This window comes from Anabrus simplex, chromosome 8 (assembly GCF_040414725.1).
Source record: "Anabrus simplex isolate iqAnaSimp1 chromosome 8, ASM4041472v1, whole genome shotgun sequence".
Classification (NCBI taxonomy): domain Eukaryota; kingdom Metazoa; phylum Arthropoda; class Insecta; order Orthoptera; family Tettigoniidae; genus Anabrus; species Anabrus simplex.
Genome location: NC_090272.1, coordinates 222,693,172 through 222,718,857, shown reverse-complemented (window position 1 = coordinate 222,718,857; position 25,686 = coordinate 222,693,172). Strand labels below are relative to the sequence as shown.

At 40.0% G+C, this 25,686-nt stretch overlaps 1 protein-coding gene across 1 annotated transcript in view; it reads left to right on the top strand.

Annotated features, from left to right (window-relative positions):
• LOC136879381 (unconventional myosin-XIX) overlaps window positions 1–25,686 on the top strand; it is a 60,445-nt gene that overhangs the window by 8,081 nt on the left and 26,678 nt on the right. Inside the window, exons 5-8 of the mRNA XM_067153196.2 lie at window positions 6,015–6,193; window positions 6,272–6,345; window positions 10,976–11,179; window positions 13,438–13,655. Of these exons, the coding sequence (XP_067009297.2) occupies window positions 6,015–6,193; window positions 6,272–6,345; window positions 10,976–11,179; window positions 13,438–13,655 (675 nt within the window). The remainder of the gene's footprint in view (window positions 1–6,014; window positions 6,194–6,271; window positions 6,346–10,975; window positions 11,180–13,437; window positions 13,656–25,686) is intronic.

Below are 25,686 nucleotides of genomic sequence, written 5' to 3'. Positions count from 1 at the left end.
CTGTTATAGTAATGGATACATCAAAATAAGGGCCGGAAATGTATGAAATTAAATTAAGTGAGTGAGGCTGAGTAGCTTAGGGGGTGGAGTGAGCTCAGTTGGCAGATTCAATTTTGGCTCAATCCAGTGGTATTTGAAGGAGCTCAAATATGCCAGCTTCTTATTGGTAGATTTACCAACACTTAAATTCAAAGGACAAAATTCATACACCTCAGGATCTATGAAAACCATAAACGTAGTTTGTGAGACATTAACCAATAACATTATTATTCTCAAGTCCTCAGTGAGTTTGAAAGCTGACCTAATTTCTGCTCTTGCAGTTTGACTTATTAGTGCCCCTATGTGTTTCTTGGGCAAGCAGAAAATACACGTAAAATTCTCCCTCCCTTACTGCTTATTGAAGAAAGAAGAAAACAACATTCAAGCAAAAGAAACAAAAGACAGATATTTGCTAAGTAAGTTCTGAAACTTTTAAAAATCACACTACAAAGATTTACTGTACGTAAAATACATTGTTCAGTACACATCACTCATTTTAAGAATGTAGTTATAGTAATGCATATATCAAAATAAAGGAAGAAATGCGTAAACTTAAATCTAGTGAGGAAGAGAGAGAGGGAGTGTGCTTTTTCTTTATTTTCTTTCCATAATTTCTCATTGAACTTTGAAACTGACTTAATTATGAATACTGACTGTGATTTATTTCTTATGCCAATTGTTAAAGCATTGAAGTATATACAGTTTGACACCGTGGTTAGCTGGTTTCTAGTCCTGTTGGTCGAAAAAAGTTTCACCATCAGAATGTTGGCCGGCAGGGTAGGGGAGGTGGTGGTGTACAATTTCTAATCACTAGATTGTATGTCAAAGGCCGGCCCCGTGGTGTAGGGGTAGCATGCCTGCCTCTTACCCGGAGGCCCCGGGTTCAGTTCCCGGCCAGGTCAGGGATTTTTACTTAGACCTGAGGGCTGGTTTGAGGTCCACTCAGCCTACGTGATTAGAATTGAAGAGCTATCTGACGGTGAGATAGCAGCCCCGGTCTAGAAAGCCAAGAATAACGGCCGAGAGGATTCATCGTGCCGACCACACGACACCTCGTAATCTGCAGACCTTCAGGCTGAGCAGCGGTCACTTGGTAGGCCAAGGCCCTTCAAGGGCTGTAGTGCCATGGGGTTTGGGTTGGTTTTTGATTGTATGCCAAAAGCATGGATTAAATTCCAAACCTCTCTGCATTGCTCATATGGAGTAAGGGCATATGATGCTGTTGATGATGATTCATCCATCGGATGGGGACATTAAGACTTGAGCAGACCCCTTGGTGCTATTTGACCGGAGTAAGCTATGTGCCGGTACCAGGTTTGACACTCTCCCTTTCTACTATCATATATCACGTCATTCATTTAGTCTTGTTAACTCCTCTGATGAGGTTAATGTCAGGAAGGGCAACCAGTCATAAAAATTTGCTATGAAGATTCATCTCATTTCATACCCAACCCTGTAGAGGAATGTGACGAGGGTTCGACATACATACTGAAATGGGAATGTCACTACGACATTCTCCGTGAAAGTATTGCTAACATAACTCGTTCTAACACACATCTGAAAGAGTTTGAAAAGACAGCTATGGGCGCAGGCAGCAGAAGTGATAGAGAGGCATGCAACCGCACGCTGCAGAGAGCCAGCCAAGACCAGGTGATGTCCTATCGAACTTTCCATTTCTTCTATTTCAATATCTTAAGAATGGAATGAGCGATCAAAATTTTAAACACGTCATCCTGCAGCCCCTTATTACAAAAATGATAATGTACCAAGTGTCATAAAAATCAGCGGAAGGATAGCCGAGTTATTAAAGGTAGAAGAAACCATACGGTCCGGCCTACGCATATAAAAAGGAGCTCGCTGGGCTAGTAGAAGTCAGTGTCTTCGTGTATTCCCAGCTACCATGACGTGCGGGCCAGCTGCGGAAAGTTATATTCAAGGTCGTTACCCTGTCTGGCTGAGTGCCAATGACAGACATATTGCAAAGCATGAGTTTTCCAGTTTAAATTTCTAAGTGTCAGAGGTGCGAACCTAGGACTCTAACGTTGTGTGAGATTGGAAGTGATAATTAACTCAAGGTGTTAATAGTGATTGACTTGCATAAACTGTGACACATAGGTAGTAGAATTTGTTTTGTAAAGTGTTGAACTGAAAGGGCTCAAATAATTGACATTCTTCCTACAAGTAAACAATCGCGAAGAGGCTTGTGTAATTCATTTCAGTTCGTAAAGACCATTAAATTATTTCACGGGACTGTTTTGCATGAACACTATCTTATTCTCAAGCATAAGAGAGCTTATTTGCAAAACCGTGCTTAATTTATTCTCATAAGACTGTGCCTCAGTGAAAAAATAAATTCCCTTTTGTAAGACTGTGCTTTGAATTTTTACAAGACTGTGCCTCAGTGAAAAAACTTAATTCCCTTCTCGTAAGACCGTGTCTTTGCAACAGCGTTTATTTCACAAACTGTGCCTTAAATGGTATTTATAAGACTGTGCCTTCATTATCGCATGTATCATGTTTCAAGTATTCGACGAGTGTATCGGATGATGATTATTTCATATTTTTGAACTGAGCTAATCTTTCTTTTCATCATAAACTGTGACAGTAAATTAATTTGAATTTCTTTGATAAGTGCATCAAATGACTAACGTATTATTTGTGTTGAACCTTATTAACTGTGGGACTTGCAGATTATACGAACAGTATCATGTAATAATCTTCAGTGTAGTGCGGTAGGAAAGTGTTGTATCAGATCCTATTGACATTCTGTGCAAAGTCTACACACTTCTTTACTCCCTTCATGGGATCTCAGGGGAATAAAGTCTAACTTAATTATTCCACGCTGCACACTGACATCACCAGACGTCAGACTCCCGGTTTAGAGTCTCAATGGAACTTCAAGGGCCGTCAACCGTCGTGGGATAACGTGGTGCCATGGTGCTGAGAGGAGTTCCATGGTGAAGGGGAAGGAGTACGACAATGTGGGACATAATAATACCAATATAAATGGTCCGTTATTGGACATTATAAATTTTCCAGCTAACTCATTCCTGGTTGCCAGCGTTTCGCCCCCGTGTGCTAGGCTGGGCTCATCAGTTGGTACCTAGCACACCTACCAAGACGCTGGCTAGTGCATACCATGGAGGCCACTGCGTAGGCTAATTGTAGCCACCGGCAGTGCCAATGCACTATGAGAGACGTCTCATTACCAAAAACTTATGCATGCTTGGCTATCAGATGATATATATGTTGATTCCCATATGGAATCTGAAATATTTATTCCAAATGAGTAAATTTATAATACCAATATAAATGGTCCATTATTGGACTTATAAATTTTCCAGCTAAGTCATTCCTGGTTGCCAGCGTTTCCCCCCCCCCCGTTTGCTAGGCTGGGCTCATCAGCTGGTAACTAGCACATCTACGAAGACGCTGGCTAGTGCATACCGTGGAGGCCACTGCGTAGGCTAATTGTAGCCACCGGCAGTGCCAATGCACTATGAGAGACTTTGTCTCATAACCAAAAATTGATGCCTGCTTGGCTATCAGATGATATATATGTTGATTCCCATAGGGAATCTGAAATATTTGTTCCGAATGAGTAAATTTATAATACTAATATAAATGGTCCGTTATTGGACATTATAAATTTTCCAGCTAACTCATTCCACGGTACGCACTAGCCAGTGTCTTGGTAGGTGTGCTAGGTACCAACTGATGAGCCCAGCCTAGCACACGGGAGTGAAACACTGGCAACCAGGAATGAGTTAGCTGGAAAATTTATAATGTCCAATAACGGACCATTTATATTGGTATTATAAATTTACTCAATTGGAACAAATATTTCAGATTCCCTATGGAAATCAACATATATATATATATATATATATATCAAATGTGGGACATTATCGACGCCGACATCGAGGGACAGCTTCTCTCCCTACCTCTGCCTGGAATTTCTAAACACTACTGCTTGCCTGTAAAAGGTGATATAACTTGTTTAAATTCAATAAACGCAAGGTTCAACTTAATAGGAATTTATTATACTACCTTTCTCTCAGTGGTTTTCCTAGCATGGATCGTACACGCCCTGGTGTCAACCCATGCTCTCCGCTGAATTAAAGTACGGGGGTTTTCGGTTACGATACATACATTTCTTATGTCAATATGGATGACACTGTTACATCATAAGTTTTATGAACAATTTACTTGGGTAAGGGAACCTACATTATTGCTGCTTACGCTGAGATTTCTTTGTTGTGGGATCGAGTGAGTTGGCCGTTCGGTTAGAGGTACATAGCTGTGGGCTTGCATTTAGGAGGGAGTGGGTTCGAATACCCCTGTCGGCAACTCTGAAGATGGTTTTGTAAAAAAAAAACTCCTGCGGAACTAAATTCCGGCACCTTGGTGTCTCCGAAAACCATAAAAAGTAGTTAGTGGGACATAAAGCCAATAACATTATTATTATTATTATTATTATTATTATTATTATTATTATTATTATTATTATTATTATTATTATTATTATTCTCTTTACATGTCCAAACCTTGTTAAGTTATCAAGCATTAATTGCAACAGGCTGGCCATATCAAACATTACAAAGCAAGTGACGTATTTTCAGTTGAAGGATGGCCAGCATAATCAGGGAGGTCGACCAGTAGCAAAAAAGGCATAAGTCTGGTGTGTGTATGTGTTTGTTTATTATTTATCATATTGCATTACAAACATTACTAACAAACATCATCATTTGGGGGAAAAGCATAGAAAATAATGTTACAAATTCATTTTTATATTTATAAATGATAGAGGCTCTGGAGTAGCATACAAGAAATCCAGAAAATTTCCAGAGTAGGAAGGTGGAACATTCCTCAACTATGTCTAATGGTTTGTCTGGGCTATCTGCATTTTCTTGCTGGACTCTGGTATTCCTCCTATTTGTAAAAACAGGTCAGTATAAGTACCATGATATATTCTGGTCCGGCTCACTGTTGACCACATTCTGGGAAGCAAATTCAGAGTATCTGTTTTAACACTGCCTCTGAGAAAATGATGGAGCTGCAGTGGAAAGCTGGCTTTCAGGTTAGATTGATATGGAAGTTAGTGTCTGCCGAGCCCTTAGCTGTACTGATTGTTGGATCTCTAGAACAGAGTCTATTTATTTCAGTGCTTGCAACATCCTCATAGATAAGGAGGTTAGGATTGACAGTTATCTTCTTATACTCCCTGACTAGAGCATATTACCTCCACAGGTGAAGTGGAGGAATATGTCTTGAGGCTGGCAGCCAGAAAGTTGGAGTTTATTTCACTGTGCCTGGATCTAATAAAAGAAATTATAAAAAAGAGAAAGAAAATCAGAGAAGAAATGACTGCCAGGTTCTACTACAAAAAGAATCGTGCCAGCATTGCTGGTTCTAGAAAGGGCCTCTTAAGCCATCTAAGAACTAATACAGTAAGTGACAACATTAACGCACTTGGAATACATCATTATACTCGCCAGTGAGTGAATGCTCTTGATGGTAAAACTTATCACCTTACTCAGGACTCTTCTTTCACCAGCGAGTTGGCTGCACTTTATAGACTGTGTAGGTGTTACCTTGCATTCAGGAGCTGATAGTTTTATGTGATTTCCCATTTTCACACCAGGTAAATGCTGAAACCATAAGGCCAAGGTTGCCTTCTTCCCAGTGCTAGGCCTGTTCCATCCAATTGTCACCGTAGGCCTGTTTATCTTGAGTTGGTGCAACATAAAGCCAATCGAAAAAAAAACCAACTACGTCCTTTCTAACAAATGTAAAAATATTACTTTTATCTTTTTAAACCTATTACTATACATGTATGTCATTGCAACCTTTCTTAGATAAGTCAAGTCTCCTTGCCCTTTCTTTCTTCTTCCCCTTCCTACCCAATATGATGCATGACTTAATGCCTTCATCCTGTCTTTGTTTGGAGAGTGATTATTCGTGTTTGTTTGCAGAACTCTGTGGACAGTCTTTGCAAGATCTTAGAAAAGGCTGATGCTCACTACATCCGCTGCATTAAAGCAAGTACCCACTTTATGCCCAGAGTAGTAGACTCTGAATTCCTTCATCAGCAGCTACAAGCAAGTGGTATACTGGAAATCATCTCCCTTTCACATCTTTATTTCCCCATTCGGTAAGATCATTCTAGTTTTGAATTTATTTATGATGCTTTTCTTATTATTCAGATTTTCAGAAATATCTCTCATTTCAGGTTAAAATTTAATGAATTTGAATCACGATACGCATCTTGCTGGAAGGATTCAATTAAAATCAAGAGAAACAATGGTATGTGTAAGTACTAAACTGCTAACTAATCTGTCAGTAATGATAGTATTGCAGTTCTTATTCCTTAAAATGAGTTTCTTAGTGAGAAGTGAACTTGATGTAATTCACCACAAACCATAGAATGGCTTCCCTGGTGCAATCACCTTTGTCAGTCACAGGATGTGCAAACTTGTGATGCTTACTTCATGTAACACGGAGTACAGTATCTCATTCTTTATATTCATCATTACCTTCCTGACAGTAGTAAATACATGCTGTAATGAAGTATAATAGTAAATGTGTAATGTACACATGTTCCATAGTCAAGAAAGATACAGATACACTATCCCACAAATAGAACCTACATAGTCAAAAATAACACTCAGCATTGTTGTTACATTAGATTAGGTTAATACTGAAAATTTTATCTAATTTAAATACTATATTATAGCTCCATCTGTAGATCAGTGGTAGAGTGTTGGCCTCCAGTGGAAACTCGGCAGAAGCAATATGATTTTTGATGGGGGGATGGCTCCATGTTGTATGACATCAGCATGTTAAAGATCTCTGGTTTCATATCTGATGTTTACCCAACAACATTAAGGTGGAACTTAGATATTTTTGGGCTATTTAAGAGCCTTGTTATATCATTTTTGTACAGGCCATGAAGACCTATCGAGGGGTCGAAGGTAAAGGCTTCCACTATCCATAACCCCAGCATTTGATGTGGTAGAATGGTTAGCTTTACAGCCAGCTGCCTTTGCCCCAGGAATTAACCTGGTACTCATTTTTGGTGTAGGCCAGTGGTCTAGATGATCTGCAAGTTCTAGAAATTCTGAATGGTCTAGACATTCTAAAAATTCTGGATGGTCTAGAAGTTCACGTGATATGAGCATTGGTCAAGCTTATATACTCTGCACTCGTGCCCTGGACGTGTTTGAGTTATATGAACAGCTTCTGCACAGATGAAAATAATTATAGAAATGGCCTCAGAATGATTTGCAACACTTATAACTTGTGCACTCAAAGAATTAATTACTTAATAAATGTCACTCGACAGAATGTTAATAAAAATCGACCCATGTTCTGAGATTAACCACTTGAAAGAAACTGAATGCAGTAGAATGTCACTAAAATTGAACATGCAGCTCGACATCGCTTCTGGAGATGTTAGTAGACTGAGTCGAATGTCAAATAGAATCAAACTCGTAACACAGAACAGCCACTCAAAAAATCGTATAATTGTATAACTTTGCACTGTCGAATGTTACTGGAATCAACTTAGGAAGTAACACAAATAACGCAATACTTGGCAAAATAAAGTTCATCACTCGGTGTTTGTTCATAAGTTTACACAATGTCATAAATCTGAAGATAGTCACTTCAATTAGCAACGAAAATATTCATCCTTTGAAATAAGTCTCGTTCACTTTAGTTAATCACAAATAATATCATAACACAAATGGAGTTGAGTCTGTCTACAGGATGTCCTTAGTTCGTCTGCATTAAAATTGAATATTATTTACAGAAGCACAAGTTCAAATATACTGTTCGTAGTCAGTAACCTACGGAATGTTTAGGAAGTATGTGAGAAATAATCTCCACTTCGCAAAACTACAAGTTCAGTGAAGCATTCAAAGTACTATCTCAATCATCTATCACTCAAGAAATCCTAAGCTCAACTATAATGTTGTAATTTGTCAAAATATTTCAAACACTCAATGAAAACTTAGGTTTTAATGCACTGTTTGAAGTCTATCATTCAAAGAAATATTATTATCAACTCGGTTGTTTAATGAAATATTTCAATCACTTTGAAACGTAAGCATTGGGTAGAAAATAACACAAGTCCCAGAAACACAACTTGAATTAAAGAAATGATTAGTCTCTTGGAAATGAACCCAAGTTAAATTACACTGTTCAAGTTCACGTTGAAAAGTTTTATTACTCGCGAATGGAGAAAACTGAAAATTTGTCTATTAAGTGTCCATAAGATGTCTGCGAATTTCACTAGCTGACGAGTGAAATATATCCACTATCCCGCTAATTTTGTTCAGGGATCTTAGGGCCTGCATAAACCAAGAGTTCCTGTGTGATTCCGTTCTGTACCTGGGTAAGTGAAAGGTGACAGCCTGTCGGATATTGCAGGAAGGAAGAAGAATTGGTAGCAACTGGAGTAAATTGGGACAGTCAAGGAAATTACCGATACATTTGTGTATGAAACGTGCATTGACATACCTGCACCTCGTCCTAAGAGACTCAATACACATGTTTGTACAAAACAAATCATAATCTGTCGACAACAGCTTGATACCCAAACACCTTTTACTGATCCATTTTGAGAATCGGATCTGTACTCACTCTAAGGCATTAACTAAGTATTGCTGTGAGGGGCTCCACACTTCAGAGCAGTATTCTACGTAGAGATTACTGCGTTGATGGGGTGAAAGTTCCTTTTGGGGATCATTGTAAGTACCTAGGTGTTAATATAAAGAAAAGACCTTCATTGGGGTAATCACATAAATATGATTGTTAATAAAGGGTACAGATCTCTGCACATGGTTATGAGGGTATTTAGGGGTTGTAGTAAGGCTGTAAAGGAGAGGGCATATACGTCTCCGGTAAGATCCCAACTAGAGTATGGTTCCAGTGTATGGGACCCTCACCAGGATTACTTGATTCAAGAACTGGAAAAAATCCAAAGAAAAGCAGCTTGATTTGTTCTGGGTGATTTCCGACAAAAGAGTAGCGTTACAAAAATGTTGTAAAGTTTGGGCTGGGAAGACTTGGGAGACAGGAGACGAGCTGCTCGATTAAGTGGTATGTTCCGAGCTGTCAGTGGAGAGACGGCGTAGACGAATAAGTTTGAGTGGTGTCTTTAAAAGTAGGAAAGATCACAATATGATAAAGTTGGAATTCAAGAGGACAAATTGGGGCAAATATTCGTTTATAGGAAGGGGAGTTAGGGATTGGAATAACTTACCAAGGGAAATGTTCAATAATTTTCCAATTTCCTTCCTGCAATTTAAGAAAAGGCTAGAAAAACAACAGATAGAGAATCTGCCACTTGGGCAACTGCCCTAAATGCAGATCAGGAGTGACTGATTTTTGATTGATCGTATAAGTGAGAAATACAGGGTTTTCAATGGGACAACAGATTTAAAACTCTTGCAGTTTCTTTTGAGGAAGCCTAATGTTTTAAATGCCTTGTTAACGATATTTAACACATGCTCTTTGAAAGATAGACCATTTTGATTACAAGAAATAACACTAAGATTCTTAATTTTATTAACACGCTTCATTTCTTGATCCTTTATATGATAATTGAATACATTAACTTGCAATTTTCTCGTGAAGGATATTGCACTGCACTTTGAAATATTTGGGTAACAATTCACAATCACTCATCTTTTCAATCACCCTGTAGATATTAAGGTCATTAGCATAGAGCAGGTAGTTGCTCGAATGGATTTGTGATGGCAGATCATTAATAAATAGAAGGAAACATAAAGGTCCCAGTAGTGAACCTTGTGGAACACCAGGCATAGGCTGATAAGGACGAGAAATTATACCCTCGTATTTTACTGAATACCTCCTGTCGTAAAGATAGCATTTAAACCAGTCAAGCAAACTTCCATGAATGCCATATGCTGTCCAGCACATTAAAAATCTGCTTTGTTAGTCAGGCTGCATCCATCCTGAACAGATGTCCATAGAACTTCAGTCGTCATCGCCTTATTGACTCCATCAGCTGTTCATTTGTAGGTCTTCTCTTCCTTGGACTCTATACCATCCATCTGTTATCTTAGGACCTATTATACTGCGAAGGATGTTGCGCTCATACTTCTCTGCTTCTCTCAGTCCAGCCTTTTCTGTCATTCTGAGGCATTCACTTGCGTACAGACACTCTGGTTTGATGACTTTGTTATAGTGCCTGAGTTTAGCTTTCCTTGAGATTGCCTTTATCTTGTACAGGACATGCGTCCTATGAAAAGCTTCAGCCATCTTCTCTCATCTGCTGTTGTTAGCTTCTTTCTCACTAGTTTTCATCTGCATTATCTCACAAAGATATCTGAAACTGTTCACTTTTTCTATTTTACTATACTCTGTTGTTAGGTGTTGAGGTGCTGTTCAGGTATTGGTTATGCACTTCGTTGTCTTGAAAGACATTTGGAGGCCATCTTTCTCTGCCTGCTCTTTCAGCATGTTTATTTGTTCCACAGCTGTCTCTATGTTTCTTGACAGGATTGCAAAATTGTATTTTATTTTTTGTTTTTTATGTTTATGAATTGGATGGAGACCAAAGTCCCTAGCTGAGCTTAGGATCACTTTCAGTGACTTGTGCAAGGCTTCACTCTTCCTCCTTACTTAATGTTTACTTCCTGCTCCAATTTTTCTGATGTGTAGATCATTTTACATGGGTTTGCATTATTTTACCCTGAAAAATCTTCTTATAAGGACTACTGTAAGTTGTTCTTCCTTTTACCCTGAGAGATTAATACATAATCTCATTCTTTTGCCCCTTAAAACAACAGCAATTATCACTGCCCATTGTTTTTAAATTTGGTTAGTCATTTGATCTTTATTGCTTTAAATGTATCAATCATCAGTCGACCACTGTTGTTTGAGTATGCATGAAAGTTTGTTACAGATTCAAACCATGTCCAGCTTATTGCTGAGAGGATCCTTGTCCCTCTTAAAGTGGAGAAACAAGTGAAGTTTGGGAGAGAATCTTTGTTCTTGTCGGAGATGGCACTGGTGAAATTGGAGAAATGGAGGAGTGAACAGAGGGTACGAGCTGCATCTGTGATACAAAGAGCCTGGAGGAAGACACAAAAAAGAAGGGAAAGTAGAGGTGAGGCTTATCTTGAACTCAACTTGTGGGTCAGTAAAATTCCTCAACTATGGCTACTGTTATATTTTTCATTATGGACATTCCAGTTTAGCCTTTAACTACAAACAAACCGATAGGCCTATTGCAAAATAAATTATAGCAATACAGCATTTTTGTTGTTTAATTCTGCATTATGCTGTATTGGACAAATTGTTTTTGAAGTTCATTAATTTTCTTTTATTTGTGATCATATATCGTCCGAATTTTTGCCTTTTTTTCTACGAAGTGCTCACTTAAAATTATACACATGGAAAACTACTTGTCTGATGGTAATGAAATTTTTGTAAGTTATACCCATATGAATTCTTAGCATAATACTTAAGTTGAAAGTTTTTCAACCAACCCAAAAATGTTCTTAGCATTTTTCTAAAGCAACTCTTTTTTAGCTCAAGATAAATGTACGACAGGAAACTTGGGCTTGTTTTAAGCATTCACTTGTGGTTATCAGAAACTACAACTGCTGAAACAGTACAGTGTGATGTTGAATTTATGAAGAGTACTATTGATGGAAGGTTGTGTGTACGAGGTGTGTTCAAAAAAAGACCGAACTGTGGCTAGAAAAACTTTATTATGTAGCTTACATCATTTCACAGACTGTCCCCTTCAAAATAGTCCCCTGCACTATCAACAGCGTGTTGCCAACGTTTCTTCCACTTTTGGAATGCTTCCTGGAATGCACTTTCTTTGATTTCGCGAAGTTGCCTCGTCGCATTCTCCTTGATCTCTTCAATGTCTTGGAAACGATGTCCTTTCAAGGTGGTTTTCAATTTGGGAAATAAGAAAAGTCTGCTGGAGCCAAGTCGAGAGAATAGGGCGGATGGGGCACAACAGGAATTTGGTGTTTTGCCAGATAACTGCGGACCGAGAGAGAGGCATGTGCTGGCGCATTGTCATGGTGCAACATCCAGGATTTGTTTTCCCACAGTTCAGGCCTCTTCCTGCGCACAGCATCTCTCAAATGCGTTAAAACATTCTGGTACAGTTCTTTGTTCACTGTCTGGCCTCGGGGTACAAACTCGTGATGGACAATGCCTTTCCAATCAAAAAACACAATCAGCATCACCTTGATGTTTGAACGACTCATTCGTGCTTTTTTCGGTCGAGGAGAACCTTTCCCCACCCACTGTGATGATTGCCTTTTGGTTTCGACATCGTAACCGTACACCTACGTCTCATCTCCAGTGTTTCCACGAACGTTTTCCCAACTTTGAAGCAGAACTTCACGCACACGCGTTGTTCCTCAAGCTGTTTCATTATAGAATTCGACGAACATGTGACACACGCAATCACTTCAGAGGCTCTAACTCAACTGATAATGCAGGCAATGGAATGCGGAAAGCAGCGGTCTGTTGTCAGAAGTTGCCTCTAGGCACCGCCACAGTCACAACTCGCTCAATGTTGCGGTTTGCGCGCAATTTACAAAGTTCTGTCTTTTTTTGAACACACCTCGTATGCTGGACCATGTGATTCACAGCTGGTGGGGTGGTAAAATCGGGTGCATTGTTGCAGTCTTCAGTAGTAATCATGGCACGCAACAAACACAGCTTTTCGTTTACTTTCAACCTTTGATTTTTTTTCCTCATACAAATTGCACTTCATATGAGCTTTTCTCATAAAAGCATTGGACCTGTAATGGGAGGTTTAAAAATGTTTGGCTTCCTAATTTAAAAATGTCACACTGCACAATTTTTACAAGGGTCATTTGCATGCCTGAAGCAGATGGTTATGAAATTTTGCAAAGCAAGCAATATACAGATATAAAATTGTAATGATTTTGATCATACAGATGAAGGCCATGATAGTTGTAAGGAATTACTGACTTCACTTATGTCATATTTACTGATATATTATCTATAATCTTTGTTTCATTATGCACTCCCATATAGCAAATCTTACGCTTGCTCCTGAGGGTGGGGCGGTTGAACATATCCATTGTCTCTCCTGCCTGCCATAAAAGGTGACTAAAAGTGTATTAGGTTTGTGAGGCCTAGGGAGTCTTTCATTTTCATGTCTTTTAGCGCCCTTTCCTTTCTAGGACTGGACTTCATCCATTTTTCTTTGTATTAATGTTATGAGAAGATGGTTGTCCAGTTGCACTTCCTCTTAAAGCAACCACCACCTGAGGTGTAAAACTTTCCAATAGGACTTACAATTCCAGAGTACTGTACATTTTTTCTTCGCTTATATCTTGTTCTGAAAATAGTTTCCAATGTTTGCAGGTGTGAAATATTCATATCGTCTCAGACTTGTGACTGAGAGTGGCAGAGGTGACACTGATCAGATCCCTCACCGTGGAACTCCAGGCAGAGTGACAGGTCTGCAGGGCTCGGGAGATGCCGTTAGAATTCAGAAAGAGAGAGTCGCAAAGAAGCCTCAAAGATGTCTTCCTCACTTATATACGGCAGATGGGATTGTCTCAAGACGGCCCCTGGCCCAGGTAGGTTCATGATTATCATGTTCCCACAAGTGCATATATGTGTACTCTTTCCCCTTCTGTTGCAGTGACTGTATTGATGTATATCTTACTGCCATAGATATTCACACTGTAGACAGTCTTTTAATTATTTAAATTAGATCAAAGCAATCCACAGTCTTATTTTCAACAATAAAAAGGGAAATATTAGCAGTATCATGTGGAGTGTAAATCTAATCATAATATACATTATTAATACGGCAGTGAAACCTCGTTACTGCGTTCCTCATTAACACATTTTCTCCCTTAGTACGTCATAAATTCAAAGTCCCAATTCTCATCGTATTAAATCTATACAAAAATAACTCTCCTATCATGTCACAAATTTTCTCTATCACTGCTTTGTATGGTCACATTTTTTCTAGCCCTGAAAATGTTATTCGTCATTCCTTGTGAAAAAAACATGATATCCAATTCACGTAATAGCCGCCACCACAGTTGCATGATCACAGGAAAAGGCCTTGAATTCCTGAACTTCACAGGATAAGTTGCACCTTCGGGGAACAAGCCGTTAGCCTCAATTTTGCTTGTTGGTTAGCAGCAAGATTGCTAAAAAACAATGAGCCTGTTTATGCTTGTATTTCGCATTCTATTCAGAAGTTAGAAATTTATTTTTTGTGTTGAGTGGTACAGTGAGTGTAGTGAATATTTGTCGTGTGATACAGTAGCCTATATTTGAATTAAGAACATAATCGTGTGGTGCACATTTATCTTGCAATAACCTAGTTACAGATATGGAAAAAGTTGTGACATTCCTTACTACTGAACATCTCCCTTCGTAAGTTATTCCAATCCCTGACTCCCCTTCCTATAAACGAATATTTGCCCCAATTTGTCCTCTTGAATTACAGCTTTATCTTCATATTGTGATCCTTCCTTCTTTTGAAGACACCACTTATTCATCTACTAATGTCATTCCACATCATCTCTCCACTGACAGCTCAGAACATATCACTTAGTTGAGCAGCTCATCCTCTTTCTCGCAAGTCTTCCCAGCCCAAACTTTGCACATTTTTGTAACGCTACTCTTTGTTTGGAAATCACCCAGAACAAATCGAGCTGCTTTTCTTTGGATTTTTTCTAGTTCTTGAATCAAGTAATCCTGGTGAGGGTCCCATACACTGGAACCATACTCTATTTGGGGTCTTATCAGAGACATATATGCCCTCTCCTTTGCATTTTTACTACAACCCCTAAACAATCTCATAACGTGCAGAGATCTGTACCATTTATTTACAATCCCATCTATGTGGTTACTCCAGTGAAGACCTTTCCTTATTTTAACACCTAGGTACTTACAGTGATCCCGAATAAGGAACTTTCACCCCATCACCACAGTAATTAAAAATGAGAGGACTTTTCCTATTTGTGAAACTCACAACCTGACTCATAACCCCGTATCATCATACCATTACTGTACCTATTGTCTATCTCACAACATTATCGAGGTCATTTTGCAGTTCCTCACAACCTTGTAACTTATTTATTATCCTATACAGAATATCATCATCCACAAAAAGCCTTATCTCTGATTCCACTTCTTTATTCATATAATATATATACAGTGTGATTCAGCAGTCCTTTCCAATATCGTTTGCTGCAACCCAACTGACATGCACATGGTTATAGGGATGCTATTACCCTGCAGGCGTACTGTATGGTACTAATGTTCAGTGAGCACATTTTGCACATAATTCTGAACCCTAGTGGAATGTTATATCATTCATTCGCAAAACATGACGCCATGAAATCGTGTAGCAACGTCCTTTTACTATGTAAATATGTTAATGTGTCGTGCCTCGTGACCGGGTGTAACGAAGAGGGAAATCAATACATAAAACTAGGTAACAGTGCAGTAATTAATGTCTTAAACAGCGAACCAGAAAGCGGATGTACTCTGCTCTCATCGTACTACCAGCATGTTTCCAGAAGTGCAGCATAGTGGATGTGGTTAGGCGTTCGCCTAGCAATCGACGGAATGTGCCAGCGACAGTTCGAATCCTGCATCATTTAAATTTTTTTGCATCGGTCTGATGTTTGAATATGTAAACACAGGCCCGCTTTCCACATTCAAACGGTAGAACGACGCTGTTATTCATCTTGTGCCCTGCACATACTCTGCTAGGTTAGGGCCTGAATGTACTGTAATCTCTGCTGTAATTCGGCATGTTTTCCACAGAGGAATACGTTGACATGCTCCTCATTCATGGGGAAGTAAGACAAAACGCATGCGAGGTACTATGTCTGTACCAGGAATGGTATCCTGACAGGCGACACCTGGCTGCTACGACATTTTGCTGTGTTGAAAGACGCCTAAGGACAACAGGTGTGATTTCCATCTAGCAACCAGTCCACAACAGACCCTTTACATCAGGTGAAACAGAAAAGTTCATTTTGGAGGCAGCTCGTAACAATCCACACATCAGTACAAGGGCGATTGCACAACAGATGAACACCAGCCAGCCGTCCGTCTGGCAAATATTGCATGAACATAAATTTTACCCACACAGTCTTGAGCTACACCAAGAGCTCCATGGGTGGGATTTCAAAGCTCGAGTGGAGTTCTGTCGGTGGCTATTAGGCAGGCTGGACAATGATGCAGCATTCGTATTGCATATCTTGATCTTGGACGAATCGCGCTTCCACAATAATGGGAACGTCAATCACCACAACATGCACTATTGGAGTCCGGACAATCCTCACTGGGTGCGACAGGCGGCCCATCAAGTAAGATGGGGAGTGAATGTTGGGTGTAGAATCTTGGGGGATTGCCTGATTGGACCTTATTTCTTTGAGGGCCATTGGATGGGCCCACGCTACCTGCACTTTCTGCATCAGGAACTCGCACTGCTGCTGGAGGATGTGCCCTTGCAGGATCGTTTGACGATGTGGTTGCAATAGAATAGAGCTCCACCACATTCAACTTTGCCCATTGTAACCATCTGAATGAGGAACTGCCAGAGAAATGGATAGGACAAGGAGGCCCTGTTTCTTGGCCCACCAAATCACCAGATTTAACACCGTTAGACTTGTTCTCGTGGGGACATTTGAAGAATGTCGTTTACACTCAAGCGCCGGAAAACCCCGACCAGCTGCGGCAACTCATCAGGGATGCCTGCCGAGCAATTACACCTGGAATACTTTAGCGCGCAAGATGATCTCTTGGATATTGTATTGAATAGGTGGACACAATATTTTTAATCTTGAAAGAGTTTACTTATTGTATCTTCAATATGGAACAAAATGAGATTAGTTACTTGTAACCGAATATGCATACACGAAAAAGGCCATGACATCGAGCATTTTCTGCGATAAAACATTGTCAGGGAAGTTGTATTCCTATTATTTCCGGTCTGTATATGTCCGGCCTTCTAACTAATCGGCCCTTCGTAGGGCCACAAACACATTCACTCACACACGATTTGCATGAAAGCGGGTATTGAACTTACATTGCGTGTGGTGCGTATTAAACAAATATTTCAAAGTTTTGTAATCTTCGCCCCGGATTTAAACCTCCTACCTGACATGCAAGCCCACTCCACTACGCCTTTACCAACTACACTACGGTTCCATATGGCACACTGGGCAGCTTATAGGAAATATTAGGTTTACTGCGGTCACAATATCAATTTAGTGTTTTGCTGGCATGTCAGGTTCATAATTATGATCTAGAAGGCACACGCATGTCTTCCAGTGTTTAATACGAGTATAACATTATGGCGTCCTATCATTGTGAGACGGTAAATACGAAGATATCTGGTTGTGTTGTCTGAGCATACCGGCAGGACAGATGTTTTCTGGATGGAATTAATATTGTGGGCTGCATAAAACTCCATTGGAAAGGGTGGCTGCATCATGCTGTATTTGGACGGTGTTATGCATCAACTGGCTAAGCGACAATTTTCCAAAACCGCAATACCGGCACCATCTACTGCCTAAGGGATTGAACTAACTGCTCGAATACTCATGGAGCTCTGTTTGAATTTAAACAGATGTAACAGAAGAATAACATAAGCGCCACTATCATTATGTGGGGTTGCACGTTATGCATCAACCGTTTATGCGCCTTATTGAAAGGTCTGATTCGGCAAGTGGTATACGGCGTTTTGTAACATCTGGCTAAGCGACATCGCACACAGTTTTACTCTCCCGAAATATTAGCTGGCAAGCTGATTTTAGTAGCCTATGTTGGAAACACTGTTTGTTTATTAAGAATTGGCAGGCTGTCTCTAGAATTGTTGTGGTGTGGTGTGCTCGTCACTCTTAATCTCGCATGATGACAACGAGAACGCAAAAAATACTTGCGTTATTGTCCGTGGAACAGATGGAGGAGTTTGAAAGTAGAACTGAAAGGGACATGTCCTATATATCACAGGTATGAAGCACAAGTTATTGTTATACGGTGCATTATCATGAGTGCTTGCTTGTTTTCACTGGATATAAGTGTACAGTTGCCTGTTTTGATTTATGTAACTTAATTAGCAGTTTAGTAATATGTACAGCATGGTCATAAGCTCTCATTAAGTTAGTAATTAATTAAGTCACCCACTAATGCCTTGAAGTAGATGCGTTAGCACAGGTGGTAATGGTGTGCCTGGAAGGATGTGGGTTCGATTCCTCATCAGTTAGTCAGCATTTCCTTTTCTGCTCTTTGTTTTATGACTTCATCATTTATTTGCTCTTCTCCTCGAAGGATGGGTTATGGGGCGAGTGACTCGTTTTCAACTGATATTGTGCTCTTCTCCCTCGAGTATGTGTAAATCTAATAATTTCGTTCGATATACACTTTCACGTTGCAGAATATTAGACGATTAGATTATTAGAATTCTTTATATCTCACGTAAAGCCTTGGGGAAGTAACGTATTACGTTGTTGCAGGCAGCAACAAGTCGCATGGCTGGAGAAAACGAGGATACTCTGTCGCCTGCAGCAAGCTGCGCTATAGAAAGAAGCCAACGGGAATCATTTTCAAGTGACCCTGCTGAACTTACCCCTCTGTTACCTGCTGCATACGATACTTGCGATATTTTATTCCCGTGTGGTGAGGATGTACTCGCACCTACATCAAAAAATTACTTTTTCAGTGTGCAAGATATCGAAAATTCTCACAAGTTTGATCCAAATTTATGAAATAACGATAATGATTCAGTACAGGAAAGTAATGTAACAGACCAACATGCCACTGTAGAGAACTGTCAAGCCACGTCTGAAGTGAGGTTTAGTAATAATTGTGTCACGGAAATTGTCAACTCTGTTAATAATGTGAAAGCTGGAAATGAAAGTGTCAACGATTTGATCACAGCCCCTATATCTGAAGGGAGACCAAGAAAGGGACGAAAAAGAAAAGTATCTGATCAGAGCAGGGATGACAGAAAAAAGAAATGCCAGCTAAACGAGTCATATGTTAGCCAACGTGGGAAGGTTGTCGATGCAAAAGAATTTCGAGACTTCCATTGCCAGGATAAATGCCATGAAAAAGTAGGTATAGAAGAAAGAAGGAAAGAATTCAATAATTTTTGGAGTTTAGAGTCTTATGAAGCTAAGATTTTGTTAATTTCAAGCAAAGTATCCATGGTCGAGGTAAAGAGAAAGAGAGTCAAGGGAACAAGCAGAAGAACCTGCACTAGAATTTACACTTTGGCGGGTGTGCAAGTGTGCAAACGAATTTTTACTCAAACTCTTAGAATATCTGGGGACAGGATCGACGCATATATGAAAAAGACAAGAAATTTTGAAGTGATTAAAGATGGTAGGGGGAAATCTAACGCTGTAAATAGATTACACGAAGGTAAGGTGGCCGAAGTAATCAGCCACATAAACCAATTTCCTAGGTATAAGTCACACTATTGCAGGGCATAGACTAGTAGTGTCTTCCTCCCACCACATGTCACTATAATACCAATATAATGGTCCGTTATTGGACATTATAAATTTTCCAGCTAACTCATTCTTGGTTGCCTGCGTTTCGCCCTCGTGTGCTAAGTTAGGCTCGTCAGTTGGGACTTAGCACACCACCCAAGACGCAAGGCTAGTGCATACCGTGGAGGTTGCTGCTGCTGAGGTTATTTCATTCCTGTCCTTTGACAGCTAAACTAGTAGCTCTTTGGCCTTTGATTTTTTATTTATTGATACTTTGGCTTTAAACGTGGTTGTATGTGTTGTACATACGTCATTATTTATTGTTGATTTGGCGCAGAGATCGCCGGACCACCAAGGGGAACCAACCCACGGAGAGGACCCGCACCACACCCCCCCATAGTCTTCCCCCGCTAGACCCCGTTTATTGAATTCTTTCTTTGTACATTTGTATTTACATATATTTACATTTGATAATTATTTCCTTGAGCTTCTTCTTTGGTTAGAGTCTTTAAGTCCTTCTTGCTGATCGTATTCACTACATATGTATTAATTTACAATAATTACATAGCAAGCACAAGTTATATATTTTACACATTTTTAAAGGTAAATTTGTTGTTTCGTGGTACCTCTTGCTTGGCTATAGTTTTTAGGTCCATTTTGTTTTGCATTGTAACATATGTGTTAGGTAACACGATCCATTTTGTATTTCACAGGTTACATTATTTACTATTTATTTATACAGTGGTTTATACTACTTAGTACGTCTCTTGCGGGGTATGGTCTGTCTTGTCTTGGTGTTATTTGTTTGTTTATAAACATCTGTGGTAGTACTACTAGTCACATGTTTGTTTGGAATGTCATTCATAGTCGTGGTGGTCACTGTGCTAATGGGTCAGTCAGTGTTGTCAACAATGCGGTAGTAGTAACTATGTGTCCATTGATGGTTTGGTCTCGTCTTGTGGCGGTTTATATTTTGAGTTCTTATCTTTGCATAGGATGGAAATAAAATATTTTAGTAAATAAATAGTAATAACAATAATAACAGTAATTTAATAATGATAATGATAATTATGTTAACTAAATGTTTATGTTGTCCGTTTGGATATTATTATTGCTATCCAGGGAAGTAGTGATAATTTTGATTAATAGCCATAGTATGATAATAATAATAATAATAATTAATATTTTTGAAAAGCGATAATAGTAATAATCTTTAGTAATGATAGTGGTGATTGTGATATTATTCATTTTCACGTATATAATTAGAAACTCTCATATGGTAAATTCACTGAAATTTTTCACTATCGTTGAGAATTACTAGAGATTTCACTTCACTTCACTTTCACTTGTTATCTGTGACAGCACTTGTGGTGCCTAAGTCGGCCGGTACACTATACTGGTGATGTGTCACCGTGGTCAGGAGCATCCTTTCAATTATGATATGCGATTGTTGAGACTTTGTGGCGGTGACAGTGGGAAGGTGGTGGAAGTTAGGTGAAGGGAGGTGGGAAAATATGGGAATTTTCTGGAGTGCGGTTGTCGTTTAGAATTGCGGTGGCTAGAGATGACAGTGGTAGGGCTTCTTTAATTATAGGGTTGTTATGGAGTGTGCCTCTTGTCAAATATTGGAGGCGTAGTTTATGTAGGTATGATGTTATTTTTGGGAAGGTATAGTAGGGGGTGAAATTGGCAGAGGGTGTGTCTGTAGGTAGGTGGTGAGCTATACGTATGGCGTGTCGGTCGAGTCGGTTAAGTTTAACGTATTCAGTTGGATGGGCAGTAATCCATGTCAGGGAAGCGTAGGTTATTAATGGTCGGATGAAAGTCTTATAAACGTTGATTATCTGGGTGGGTTTAAGTCCCCATGTTAAACCTGTTAGGGATCTGAGTGCTCGAAAACGGTTTATAGCTTTCCTGTGGATGTCATCTAGGTGATGGTTCCATTGCAGGTTATTTTGAAATTTAATTCCTAGATACGTTAGTCTGTTAGTTTCAACAAAGGGTGTATTATACATTGTTATGTGGACTTTGTGGCGTGCAGGGCAGAGACGGGATTTATTTCGGAAAACTATGAATTGGGTTTTGGTGGGGCTGATGGAGATGTGCCAGTGGTTTAGCCAGGTTTCGAGGGTGTTTAAGTATTTCTGTAGTCTGTTGTTGAGGGATGTGAAGGTAGGGCTGAAGGCTAGGATGGCAAGGTCATCAGCATATTGGTAGAGTCGTAATGGTGGTGATGGGTGCGGTACGTCGTATGTGTAAAGTATATAAAGGAAAGGAGAGAGTGGGGAGCCTTGAGCAAGACCTGAGGTTATGGGGAAGGTATACGAGTGGGTTCCGTTTATGTTAATTACGGCTTTCCTAGTTTTGAGATAATATTAGTCTTATGATGGTGGTGGGGAGAGGGAGGTGGCTAATTTTGAATATAAGTCCTTCGTGCCAGACAGAGTCGAAGGCTTTGTTAACATCAAGGCATATTAGGGCGGCTGGTTTACGGGTCTTTATATAGGTGTTTACGGAGGATGTGATGTGGAAGAGGTGGTCTTGGGTGGAAAAATGTGGTCGGAAGCCGGCTTGGGAGGTTGGAAGGAGGTTGAGTGAATGTAGGTATCTCGACATTCTTTTATATAATATTCCTTCAAAAATTTTACTGAGTACTGTGAGGAGTGATATTGGTCTATAGGAGTGAATGTCAGACGGAAGCTTGTTAGGTTTCGGGAATAATAATATGATAGATTTACCCCAGTGTTCAGGAAAAACACCGGTATATAACATAGTGTTATAGATCGAGCAGAGTATGTTAATTAGGATGAGTGGTGCTTCTTTAATGTGGCGATAGGAGATGTTATCTGGGCCGGGAGCGGTGTTACGTTTGTGACGTAGAAAGTTTTGTATTTCTTGAGGTGTGATTGGAGCGTTAAGTGGATGGTTATAGTCTACTTCTCGAAAGTGATTGAAGGAGGGTTGGAGATGAGTGAGATCTGGGTTATTATACTGTATTATTGTAGGTTCTTCTGGATGTCTGTATTGTGGTATTTGTGGTGGAGAAAAGACTTGAGAGTAATGGTCGGCAAAAACGTCTGCTTTTTCTTTATCTGTAGTAGGAGGGTTGGGAGCGACGTGTATAGGATAGGTGGGTCGTGGTTTATGTGTTTTAGTTAGTCTTCGAAATGTAGTCCAGAATTTGTTAGAGTCGTGCATATCAGATAATTCTGAACATGCAGTAGTCCATAGTTTTTGTTTTATTGCTTTGATGTACGAACGTGCATGTCTTAGTGTTCTTCTGTGTTCTCGTAAAGTCGTATTGTCGCGAGTACGTAAGTAGGAGTTGTACAGTTCGTGGGCTAGTTTTAGTAATGATAGTGCTTTGGGGGGGATTGGGGGTTTGGTAGGATGATAGGAATGTCTCGGAATGTGTTTTTGGTCAGCTGTTATTATTACTTGCTCTACTAGACTAATTAGTGCGTGTAGGTTCGGGATTGAAGTAGGTGGGGGGAGTGCTGGAGCAGTTCTGTTATTGTTTGGCGGTATTGTTGCCAGTCGGTTTGAAAACAACGTCTGGTGGGAGGAGGGCGGGAATATTGGTTACGTAATGTATAGGATATGTTTGGGATGGTGATTATCGCTGGTGCGTGGTCAGAATCTATACATAGTCCTTTTTCTATTACTGGGTTAGTAGAGAGTGAGGGTGATAAGATAAGCATGTCGGGAGTGGAGTTGGAAATAGGACGGGTGTGGAAGGGGAAGGGAATCTGTACTCCCCGGATTTGCGAGATTACTGTATTAAAGTCATTAGATTGTGTTACATTATAAGAATTGATATTAATGTCGGCTATAAATATGTAATTATGACCGTGGAGGCCACTGCATAGGCTACTTGAAGCCACCAGCAGTGCCAATGCACTATGAGAGCTATGTCTCATTTTCAAAAATTGATGCCTGCCTGGCCATCAAATGATGTAGATGTTGATTCCCATAGGGAACCTAAAATATTTGTCCCGAATGAGTAAATTTATAATACCAATATAATGGTCCGTTATTGGACATTATAAATTTTCCAGCTAACTCATTCTTGGTTGCCTGCGTTTCGCCCTCGTGAGCTAAGTTAGGCTCGTCAGTTGGGACTTGGCACACCACCCAAGACGCAAGGCTAGTGCATACCGTGGAGGCCACTGCATAGGCTACTTGAAGCCACCAGCAGTGCCAATGCACTATGAGAGCTATGTCTCATTTTCAAAAATTGATGCCTGCCTGGCCATCAAATGATGTAGATGTTGATTCCCATAGGGAACCTAAAATATTTGTCCCGAATGAGTAAATTTATAATACCAATATAATGGTCCGTTATTGGACATTATAAATTTTCCAGCTAACTCATTCTTGGTTGCCTGCGTTTCGCCCTCGTGAGCTAAGTTAGGCTCGTCAGTTGGGACTTAGCACACCACCCAAGACGCAAGGCTAGTGCATACCGTGGAGGCCACTGCATAGGCTACTTGAAGCCACCAGCAGTGCCAATGCACTATGAGAGCTATGTCTCATTTTAAAAAATTGATGCCTGCCTGGCCATCAAATGATGTAGATGTTGATTCCCATAGGGAACCTAAAATATTTGTCCCGAATGAGTAAATTTATAATACCAATATAATGGTCCGTTATTGGACATTATAAATTTTCCAGCTAACTCATTCTTGGTTGCCTGCGTTTCGCCTTCGTGTGCTAAGTTAGGCTCGTCAGTTGGGACTTAGCATACCACCCAAGACACAAGACTAGTGCATACCGTGGAGGCAACAACAACAACAACAAGAAGAAGTTCTTTCATTCCCACCTCGTATTTAGGTGGACGGGCCACAGCTAATCCAGTAGCTCTTAGGCCGTGTAAATTGAATTGTATAGCGAAAGTGAACATCTTGCGTGTGGCATGTATCGTACATACATAGGGGAGGGAGAAGGAAAAGGGTTTGGCGCAGAGGCAACCGAAACCAGCCAAGGCGGACCCCAGGGAGAGGCCACACCACACCCGCCCACATTAACCCCCGTTATCCCCCATTTATTGATCAAGACAGGAATACATATATACAGTTAACAACATATAAGACAACTGATAGAATGGAGATGTGGTTGAGTATAGTTCAGTGCGCTGAAAATGACATATATAAAGGCAGTAAAAAGAAGGGATGTGAACACGCAGTACAGAACTTTAAACACACACATTGGAAACTGTGGGCCAAAAGAAAATGTTTTCGTGGCAAGGCCTTGTACACTATGTAAACGGAACACTAATGGCCTGGTGGTGGTATAATCCATCAGGCAGACATAGACGAACAAGGAAGATATTTAACACAGTACTGTCAAAAGTAGAAGAAGTACAATTATAATACACGTAAGGAAGGGGAAAAGAAACGGTAGCATGTGATAGTTGAGGAATATCATCAAGCAATAGTAATGGTGAGATCAGTCCACGAGAAAACGTCTAAGGAGTACAAGCAACAGTTTGGAGAACAGAATTGTAAGAGATAGCATGTTAGTGCCATAAAACACTCAGTTAGGCAGCAGGAGAGTAAGTACCACTGCAGCCAGGAACATTGTACACAAGTAAACATATATAAATGGCATTTGTAATGGGTAGCAGTGGTGAACGGATAGGGAAGCTACGTGATTGGTGGAGGAATGAGATGATAAGTTCCAGGTATCCTATTATTATGAAAAATATGGGTAGCGAGAGGGGATAATTTAAGTGCTTCAATGATCGAAGAATTATGGGTGGAGTGACCAGTTTGAAGAAATTTGAGTCTAAGATTATGTAGATGGGATAAGATAGTGGGAAAAGTATAAAGGGGAATAAAATTGGCAGACGGAGTATCAAATGGGAGGCGGTAGGCGATACGTAAGGCATGCCTATCCAGTTTAAGTAACTGTAGATAAAGACGGCTGTCAGCCGGAAGCCAGGTCAAGGAGCCATAGGTGACGATGGGACGGATGAATGTGTGATAGACACGGAGAACTTGGGGCGGTCTAAGGCCCCAAGTATGACCAGTGAGAAGACGGAGAGCATAAAAACGGTGAAGGGAGTGTTTGTAGACATGATTAATGTGATGATTCCATTTAAGGTTATTTTGAAATTTAATGCCCAGGTACGTTA